This window comes from Gobius niger (assembly GCF_951799975.1).
Source record: "Gobius niger genome assembly, chromosome: 19".
Taxonomy (NCBI): Eukaryota; Metazoa; Chordata; class Actinopteri; order Gobiiformes; family Gobiidae; genus Gobius; species Gobius niger.
The window spans coordinates 8,883,268-8,893,965 of NC_136870.1; the positions used below are offsets into that span (position 1 = coordinate 8,883,268).

At 41.2% G+C, this 10,698-nt stretch overlaps 1 protein-coding gene across 1 annotated transcript; it reads right to left on the minus strand.

Annotated features, from left to right (window-relative positions):
* Positions 1-2,227: 2,227 nt before the first annotated feature.
* Positions 2,228-9,781, minus strand: maff (v-maf avian musculoaponeurotic fibrosarcoma oncogene homolog F). The gene is made up of 3 exons (XM_079576727.1): positions 9,643-9,781; positions 4,690-4,777; positions 2,228-4,318 (listed from the first exon to the last, which is right to left on the minus strand). The coding sequence occupies exons 1-3, from the start codon at positions 9,729-9,731 to the stop codon at positions 3,875-3,877; spliced, it is 621 nt and encodes a 206-aa protein (XP_079432853.1). The 5' UTR covers positions 9,732-9,781; the 3' UTR covers positions 2,228-3,874.
* Positions 9,782-10,698: the final 917 nt, after the last annotated feature.

The following is a 10,698-nucleotide window of genomic DNA, read 5'->3' on the forward strand; positions in this document are numbered from 1 at the left end:
TTACCACAGTAACATTCGTTGTGGATAATAATGTAATACAATGTAATGCCGTGTATAATTGTAATATAGTATTACACTACAAATAGTAAATGTCAAGCATTGGCTTAAGTGACTTAAATTGAGGAAATGTATCTTGTTTTGAGGGGTTTTCACTCATTTAGACCTTTTTCCTGATCTGACCAAGGTTATTTTGCTAGTTTGAGGACATGTCAGACTGGTTCTATGGTAAATATCACTTGAAATAAGAAGGTAAAACTGCAAATGGGACAAGACTATTTTTCTTATCCCATTGGCAGAGAAACTTACTTGAAATAACTAGTCAAAATAACTAAAATTTGGATTATTATGCTCAAATCAAAACTAAACTAATCTAGTAAATTACTTTTTGCAGTGTAGGATTTTTATTACAAAACCTTTTTTTCTTACTCAGCTCCTGTTAAAGCCCCAAATATATAGGATACTGGTAATCAAATGGCATTTTCCGTCCTTAAACCGCAAGTGCAAAACCACAACACACCAATATATGTACAATATGTACAACATTTATTATAATTAATATATAAAATAGACAATGTACTTAAATTTTCACAATAGAAAAAATACAAGTAATAAATACAAAGACCATTTGTTTTGCAAGTATTACAAAACATCCAGCACAATCTGACTGACATTAAAATATCGAGGATAAATGCTTTGACACACATATTCATATAGCTAAATATATGCCTCAGATCTTTAGGAGTTCTTTGTCAACACACGACTGTGTCACAATGCTCACACACTTAAACCATATATTGTATTGCTAGCACTAGTCAGTGGCCTAGACTCCATGGATCTAAGGCTGTCTACAACAGCCCTATGATGCTGGAGGTTTTCAAGTGAATAAAGCTCCGCCCTTTTCTTTCCACATCCAACTTCCACTTCCTGTCTCCCTCGACCAATAACAACCCCGACGTTCAAGTCTCCGCCGCACTTTCTGTTTCTCTTCAGCTCTCCACCTGCCCGCTCCATCCTGCCCTGACAATTCAGACTTTTGAGTTTTCACACAAGTAACATACAAATCAACATAGAAAAATAATGTCCCTCCAAGGCTCCACTACGACAAGCCGTTACAAACACACAAATCCTATTACAGCATTATGGCCATTGGCTTTGAGCATAGTCCTACTGCTTTTTTTTTAGCTAGTAATCAACATTTGTAATCATCGTCTCACAATACAATAATTAGACAGAGGATATCCCCAGACTAGTCATAGGTAAGTACTTCTGGAACATACAAAAAACGTCACAGCACTCGTTAGCTTGTCTTCTCATAATATCTACCTTTAAATACAAATAAAATATAGAATATATCTCTGATAAATGTCACTTAACATTTTTGTCTCTCAACGACACGTACAAACAATACAAATAAGAGCAAAGAACAGGAATGTGTGCGGAGCGCTCGCGTCCACTTGAGTGTGAGCAGGCTGCGTTCAAGGGACATCGGGACATTCTAAAAGAGCCTATAGATGCGTTTCGGCGATGAAGAGTGAGGACTTATCACAGACGTTTTGAATTTAAATGTGAAAAGTCCTCAAAGTGGTGTCCATAACGGGGGAACATTATGCATCTGAAACCCACCCATAGATAGATATTGAGAAGGAGGACCGGCCCACATTGTATGGTTGAATTTGCCTTTTTAAAAATGGTTCGTATCTCTCTCTCTAATTACATGAAACCAAAACTGGCACAAGGTTAATCGTCTCCTCTGAACCACGACGATACGTTTCCCACCCACTACGGTTTTGAAAAAGTGCCTCAGAAGTAGGGCTGAAACAACTAATCGATTAATCGCCGACTAATCGATTATTGAAATAGTCGACAACTATTTTAGTAATCGATTAATCGTTTTCTGGTTCACCCAGACTCAAATAGAGCAAAAATTACATGAAAATGTTGTATTTTTGATGAAAACCTATGTTGTTTTTATAGCAAGTGTATGTAGTACACTTTGTACATTGTAAATTTCATGAATATCTCTTAGTGTCTCATCCAATCAGAAGCAGAATTAGCGCCCAGAGAACATTTACTTTACGTTTACTCCATCAACACGTCCTCAAGCGGATCCACTTTAGCTTTATGTGATAAAAAAAATAGAAAAAATAAAATTATCCTACTCCATTCACAGCCAAGCGACTAATCGATTAATCGTAAAAATAGTCGATAGATTAATCGATTACAAAATAATCGTTAGTTGCAGCCGTACTCAGAAGTTCAATATCTGCGAGTTCGCCCATAGAGCCCTAAGCACCGGCCCTCCGTCTGAACACATGACATCAAATTTTACAACGCCCGTGAACGCAGCCCGTTCGTGGACGCCGCTCCGCTTTCCGAGACAGTTTGCGCTAAATGACCAACATCTGCAATTTAAGGGGGGGGGGGGGGGGGGGTCCACCAAGATACACATACACGTCTATCATAGAAAAAGAATCGACAAGCGGCCACAGCAGACGGTAGCGAAGTCACTGCACGTTGTGACGAGAGCGCACGACAGCTCACAAAAAAAAATTAAAAAATTGGAAGGAAACGTTTCTGTCGGGGAGTAACCGTCCGCTGAAAGGGCGGCGTCTCCCGTTTTTTTTTTCTTAAGGTTTTGCATACACTTGACGCACATTGAAGGCACCGCGATCATGTCTGAGGGTCCGTGAGCACAACGCCGTGATAAGCCATAACCATGTAGTAGTAGCAGTAGTAGTAGTAGTTGTAGAAGTAGTAGTGCCTGATGAGCCGGTCGAAATCTGTCGCTATGGAAGTCCGCGGCGTCACAGTGAGGAGCGTACAGTAACTCGGATTGTGGGTGGACTGCCCGCGCGTGAGAGTGACCAAGTCTTAAGTGCACTGCGTTTCAGCCGGACGGGCCGCCGGACTCGCTGCCTGGGATTCGGACAACGGGGTAAAAAAAAGGCGGGTCTGGTACTGCTCCATTGAGATTGGATTTCGTAAAGGCGAATTCTGTCCTGACCAATCACAGCGTGGGTGAGGCTGTAGAAACGCAGCAAACCCAGCGCACGAATTTTGGAATCACGGAATTCTTGGCATTTCAGTCGAGGCAGTTTGATTTAGCCCCGCCCTGTATTAAACATGAATTAAAAAAAATCAAAACAGCGCCCAAAATGTATTGTTTGTTGCTACTGTTTTTGCTAGATGTTTTTTTTCTGGAATTCGACAAGCAGTACTAGACCGTCTCGTCTCCTGTTGAATCCTTTTGAGCAAGTCGGGCGGCTCACCCGGCTAACTGTATAGTCTCCACATCATTTTACACAAAAACATAATTTGAGTTAGTCTTAAGTTCAGTCACAAAACTGACGAGTCGTGACATAAGCCAATCAGCTGAAATGTCACTTTGTCAAGGTGGTCGTGTTGGAAATAGCATTGAACAAAGTGGTACACTGAAAAAAAGAGCACGCGTTCTTTAAGCGTGTAGTTGTGTTCCAAGTAGCAGCCGCATTAATGATGTGTTATGAATTAACTGTTTTGTCCAATTGCCATTTCCAATACTGCACGTCTGGCTTTGTTATAGAGCCTGCATGCACACTGTGATGTCTCGACTAGCAAGTTTAAACCAAGATAGGTACAAATCGACTATCAAATACACCTTGCTAATGTCTTCTACCCGATCACTGACACTTTTGGTGGATAATGAGAATTTCTGCTCAGGAGATGCGTCGTTTTCTGTCTCTTGGGTGACCCGAATGTGCATGCAGCCTCTCCGGTTTCCAGACACAAATAAAGTCAACTGTTGAGTCTTCTCTGAACAGGATGTCTGAGCTTGCATTGTAGGTTGTCTCCTCTCCCTCCGCCCGCCCGCCCGCCCGGCTCTCCCTGAGGTGTCCTAGGACGGCTCGTGGTCCCTCTGTGACTGCTGCTGGGCGGGGCTCTTGACGATGGTGATGACCGACGCGGTGTTGAGGCGAGGCGCGGTGGCCAACAGGTTGCCTCCGCCCGCCTCCAGACCGCGGGCGAACCTCTGCAGCGCGGCCAGGCGCGCCCCCAGCCCCTCCAGCTCCCTCCTCATGCCCGCGTTCTCCGCGCCCAGCCGCTCCACCTCCCGCTGCAGCTCCTGCTTCTGCTGCTCCAGCGCCTCTCGCTGGGACACGCGCTTGACCCGGCAGCTGGCCGCGTAGCCCCGGTTCTTCAGGGTGCGCCGCCGCTGCTTCAGCTTCTGGATGTCCTCTCGGGACAGGCCTCGCAGGTGCATGTTGAGCTCTCGCACCGTCAGGGACATGAGCTCGCTGTCCGACAGCATGGGGACGTTCTCACCGCACTCCTGCTTCACCTGTGAAAGTCAAAATAATGATCGTTTACATTTGCCAGACAAGCTGAACAAATGTTTTGCTCCACACTCTTGGCCAGGTCTTCACTGTAAACAAGAATTAGCTTATCTGGTTAAATAAACCAATAGCCAATCGTGTCTCACTACATTCAAAGCAGGATGTGAGCCACAACTTCTCTTACTTATCTACCCATTGTTAGTGTTTACTGTGTTTTAAGTGCAGCACTTTGGGTAAATAAGCCACCCTGACCTTGTAAGACTCTGCTTTCCCCTGAGCTACTGTTACCCCAAGAAAAAAAGGTCATGTTTGCTATTTTACAACAACAAAAAAGTTTCGAAAGAGTTCAAACAGAGTTCCAGGTGTGCGGCGTTACCTTTAGGGCTTTGCTATTTCTTTCCGTCGTCATGATCCAAGAGTCTTGGGTTTTCGCTTTGGAAACACCAGTCGAACACAGCAATAGTCTGAAAAACACCATTAGAAAGAACAATTACCACTTGACCTTTAATAATGGGGTAGAATTGGGAGCTTTTGAGCCTAACTGACTTGGTAAATAAAGTACAGCAGGCGCGAGACAGAGAAGCGGTGAGGTTTATGTGCGACTTTACCAATAGGTTTGCAGCCAGTCAACCACACCACCAAAAACCAAACACCAAAAGAAGCGGAAGTTAAAGCGCAACCATGCTTCTCTTTAAAAAAAAAAGAAGAAAAAAAAAAGTGCTTGTTCATTAAACTTCGTGGTGTGATAAGAGGACAAAGGATGGGAGTGTGTTTCGTCTCTTGGCTGGAATAGTCTCGAGGAAGTGATCATGTATCTGCCCTTCGGTTACTTAAAGCAGGTGTCCCAACCAATTCCCTCAACGCTTCCTCTTGTTGACACCACACCAACGGTTCAAACGCGATCATTGTTGACTGAAACGGGGCCAGGCGGATCGTATTCAACTTTCACTGTCAATACATGAGAGCCGTTTATGCACAAAAAGTGGAATGAGGCCGGGCTACTTCAAACTAATTGCTAAACCTGAGCAGCAATAAAAAAAAAAATCTAAAAAAAATCAAGATATTTGTAACTATGTCGTCATAGTTACAGCAAATGTCAACTGCTTACTGGAACAGCGTTAGGGCTTTTTCCTCTTTTACTTGAAAGAAAATGGCATGACTCAGTTTGTTGTTATTAAAATAGCCTTAACATTTCGTGACTTTTTTTTTACTGCCGCTTTCCCTTGTCACAGCAGCCAGTCACCAGACCAGAGGTGCTTTCCCACTTTACTTATTTACTGCGATTGCTGCAACTGTCATTGTTTTGCAACGTTGGACTTTCTCATATGACCAAATAGGCGACTCACTCACTGATCTGTACTGGAGCCACACGGCGCGACACTTCGCTCGGTGAAAGGAATAAAATACATTCAGTTGGTGAGAAGTACCTGTTAAGACGCGCGTGAGCGGAGCTGAACCGACTCCCCTCGTCTCCACTAGGTTTAACCTCTTAACCGCCACCTGAACCGAGCACGTTTTCTCCAGTTTGGCTTTACTCAAATCTAAAAGCTTCTTGAGAAAAATGTGGCGAAACCAAGACAAAAAAGCAACGGGAAAAAAATGATGAAAAGGCAAGAAAAACATGATTTTAAAAAAACTACGAAAACAGAACAAAAAAAAACTTCAAAAACACGACAAGAAACTACAGAAACATGACAAGAAACTACAAAAACACGACAAGAAACTACAGAAACATGACAAGAAACTACAAAAACATGACAAGAAACTACAGAAACATGACAAGAAACTACAGAAACATGACAAGAAACTACAAAAACACGACAAGAAACTACAAAAACACGACAAGAAACTACAAAAACACGACAAGAAACTACAAAAACACAAGAAACTACAAAAACACAAGAAACTACAAAAACACAAGAAACTACAAAAACACAAGAAACTACAAAAACACAAGAAACTTCAGAAACATGACAAGAAACTACAAAAACACAACAAGAAACTACAAAAACACGACAAGAAACTACAAAAACATGACAAGAAACTACAAAAACACAAGAAACTACAAAAACACAAGAAACTACAAAAACACAAGAAACTTCAGAAACATGACAAGAAACTACAAAAACACAACAAGAAACTACAAAAACACATCAAGAAACTACAGAAACACAACAAGAAACTACAGAAACACAACAAGAAACTACAAAAACACAACAAGAAACTACAAAAACACATCAAGAAACTACAGAAACACAACAAGAAACTACGGAAACACAACAAGAAACTACAGAAACACAACAAGAAACTACAAAAACACAACAAGAAACTTCAGAAACATGACAAGAAACTACAAAAATATGACAAGAAACTCCAAAAACACCACAAAAAACTACAAAAACACAACAACTACAAAAACCCAACAAACCTACAAGAACACGACACAAAAACTCTACAAAAACACAAAAAACAACGAGAACACAACAAATAACTTTGAAAACATGACAGTAAACTACAAAAACACAATAAAAAACTGTGAAAACACAACAAAAAACTGTCAAAAGTACAAAAGCACCAAAGAAACAGCAAAAAGGTGTCGTAAACACACAAAAAACCCTACAAAAGAACAGTAAAAAAGGTGACGGAAACACAACAAAAAAGCTACGATCAGTTTGAAGGCCTTAGCTTTCAAATGAAGCATTACACTCTTGCCCTCTAGTCGAGAAGCTTTTAGATCTGGGTAAAGCCGAAGTGGAGAAAGTGCGCTCGGGTAAGGACACTACATTGTATTTAAATGGTTTTGCAATTCAAGGTGGCTGTGACTAAAGCTCGCACCCACCCACCAACTGGAGGGTTGTTTGTTCAAAAACCTCCCAAAAGTGTTGTGTGGAAACATACTGAAACTGTTTTATCATGATGCTTTTGCTTAGTGTTTCCAAGTGTGTCAGACTCCATGTCGTGTCCTATTTGGTCCTGTTTTAGCTGTAAAAAAAAAAAAGATCTAATTTAATCCTAGAACCTCACAAGTCCTGCTATTTCTTCCAAACGGCACCAGCTAAGAAAACAAATGGCTTGACCCTCTTTGGCAGACTGCGGTCGGACGGTTTACAGAAGGAAAGAGACCGAAGTGATGCGAATTAAAAATAAACTCTGGGAGCCGACAGACTGTAATCAAGAAGTGGTCGAACACGGCAGGAGCCAGACTTTTACCAAATTCAGTCAGAAACGGTTTGTGTGTGTGAAGCTTGCATCATCAGAGGGCCAGGGGAGACCTCAGAGCAGACACGTGACTGCAGGGGAGGCAACTCTTGTTACTTTATTCAAAAACCACACTAGGGGATATTTCAGGTTATCTTGCTATATGACAAAATGATATTTTCTCACTGTGTGTTACCGAAACAATAGTATTTAGAATAGGACTATTTAAAAGCCAGAATAAAGTTTTTTTTCAATATTATTGTGTTGCAGTCAGAAACTAAAAACATATACATTTTGTTGTGGTACATTAAAGGTACACTGTGTAACATTTTGGACTATACTGTTGCGGCAAAACAAAACATGCTCCTAATGACACAGAAAATGCTGTTACTGCAGTGAGTAATAAAAGAATGGACTTGGACGAGAAACTGACCTGTTTAAATCTCAAATTCTACTGCCTTTCGTCACATCTCCATGGAGACGAGCTGGAGACGCACCCACTCCCAGTAAAGTTTACAGTCATATCTTAGGAGCGGTGAGCCTCATAAATGTTTGTTTGGACATTTATAAGGTATTTTTCAATGATGAAAATATATCTGTCATGTAATAAATGCTTGTTTTTCAATTTTATTTATTGGGTAAAATTCTACGTGGTGTGGCTTTAATTTTCCCCACAATAAATAAATTAAAGATAGAAAGTGACATTGATGAAAAATAATTATGCAACTCCATTCACTGTCCATTATACGGAAAGATATAGAGTTCGGGAAAGTCCACAGTTACCATGGAGATCCGCAATCTTTGCAGCTGTTAGCATACATTTCCACTGACTAGCATTAGCTAAAAACAGTATAAAAAGTGGAGAAAAAAGCCGTGGAACAACTCCATTAGCTGCTGAGTTACTGCTGGCGAATACATCGAACTCACTGTGGTGTCCAAGTGTTTTAATGTGAACAATAACTCCAGTATTTTAACTTTTAAAATCTCCATTAGTTTACAATTGCTGCTAATCCCATAATGCTTAGCGATATGACATCACATTCCTGAACTCTATAGCGTCTTAGATTTAAAAAATATATAAAATATATATATATAAAAATAATTTAGACATTTTCGGTACCAAAACATCAGACATAATATTTGTGTAGCCCCTACACAATAACAAAATATACATCATTTACACCTACTTCAAAATGGTCAGAGATTGTTTTGCTGTGTCATGACAATATTTGCACCCCGATAGAATCTGCACCTGACCTTGGCCACGCGTGATATTTGTTGTCTACTTCAAAGCACCTGCCATAACAGCGGTGCCCTCCGGTTTGCTGACCCCTGCGCTGCGTTTCCCGAAAAGCGTGGGAAGAGCTCGTTGAAGCGGACAGCCGTAAACTGACGAGACCGCCGTCGTTGTTTCGTAAAGTCAGGGTGATTCAGCAAGAAACGCTCTCAGCCATGCTCCACCGACCAGCCCTCAGCCCAGACCGACTGCCCCGTCCAAGAAAAACACCCGCCGCCATGACGACTGCGTTTCCCCCAAACGTCTCGGGGACCTCCAGCTTTAGAATGTACTAAAAATACCCGAACAGCATGAAATATCGCTCTGAATATGGGCAACAAGTGAACACAACACTGATCAATAACATGCCGAGAGACACAATGATGTGTTGATAAAACAAGTCTGTTTTTCAGAGCTTTGAACACATACGATCGTTATTCCCACGGTGTATGTGCGGTATAGCTGTACATTGGTGTCGGGGGGCTAAACGCCTGTAGTAAACAGCGATCATGTGCTAGCATGAACCATTTCCTCTATCTTTAAATCTCACAGTGTAGCAGGCAAACGGAATAGGACTGTATACGGTTACGTGTTTGTCTAGATTACAAGCATATTTTAGGCAGGAATGTGAGCGGCTGGATGCCGTATATTCAGCACAATCCCATGATGCTAGATACATTAGCACCTTTAGCATCAGTGGTTTGTGACTTGCTAAGGAGATTAACGCAAACAGCTGCCTGCTTATTTGTCCTTGGTCAGCGCTGAAGTACCCAGCGGCTCGATCGAACTGTTATCTCCATTTAAAGCTAAGGAAAACCACGATGATTATGTATTATTGATCATATGTATATTTACCTGCGGGACCGAAGCGAAGCTGGCGACAAAATGTCAGTCCGCCTTTTCCCGGAATTACTCCGCTGCTTTCTGAGGTTGGATTCTTTCATTCATAAAAAACACAAGCTACAATGACGTCAGGTCTAAAGAATGAGGGCGGAGCTAACCCCGCCCCCGCGGCGTACTCCAGAGATGTAAACAAGGTTTCCCTACATCTAACTTTTCCATGGGCAGTGCTTTCACTTTTCTCGGCAATAACAACTTCACTAGAAAACCAGAGAGTTAAAGAACACAGGAATGTTTGTCTTTTAACTGACTAGGCTACTTCAGTAACTTCACAAGAAATACCTAGTAAACACTGGTGTGATGCAATCATTGCAAAGGGAAAAAAAGAAAAAGAATGGAAAAAAGTTACATTATAGGCTTATGGTCCGGTTTTACAGCTTACAAATCAATTGTTTGTGCACTTTTTAACTATAAGTACAACTTACGCTTGAAAACATAATATATAATATCGACCTTTTACTATTTATTACTGTTGAAAAACCCCAAAACACACAATAATGGCCCTGTTAAATAATGTGCTCCTAATGTTCAGCTAGACACAGACAATGCCATTTTTACAGTAGCTTATCAACATAAAGTATTTGGATGATGAGGAAGTGTATTTACATGGAATGTTTGGTTACCTGTTGTCAAAGCAAAGGAAGTGAGGTCCCTGCAGTGACGTCAGTCTGAGAGGAGGTGAGCCCGCTCACAGTGAAGGCTCATGCTGTATGAGCACATTATGGCTGGGATCTTGTTCTAAAGTGTATGTGATTGTGATATGGAGCTTTTAGTCTGAGTGGTAGTGTAAATCTAAATGATGTGAATCTTGTAGTGATGTACAAATACTATGCAATCGTTAGGCCTATGTGTTTGTGGAGGTGAATGTCTCAGGACAAGTGTAATTTGATGAACATATTTAAGAATTCTAAGGTTCTGATAAGTTCTCTTTTATCTATTTATTTATTTATTTATTACTGTAAATTGTATTGTTTTGCAGTATATTTAACCCCTGTGTGACCCTTAGCCTGT

Bases quoted from the DNA above. Each gene is read 5' to 3' on its own strand.
- maff (XM_079576727.1), bottom strand. From the start codon at position 9,731: ATGAAAGAATCCAACCTCAGAAAGCAGCGGAGTAATTCCGGGAAAAGG. The intron at 4,778-9,642 runs GTAAATATACAT...GGTGTTTTTCAG, and splicing joins GCTTCGCTTCGGTCCCGCAG to ACTATTGCTGTGTTCGACTG. The intron at 4,319-4,689 runs GTAACGCCGCAC...TGACTTTCACAG, and splicing joins GAAATAGCAAAGCCCTAAAG to GTGAAGCAGGAGTGCGGTGA.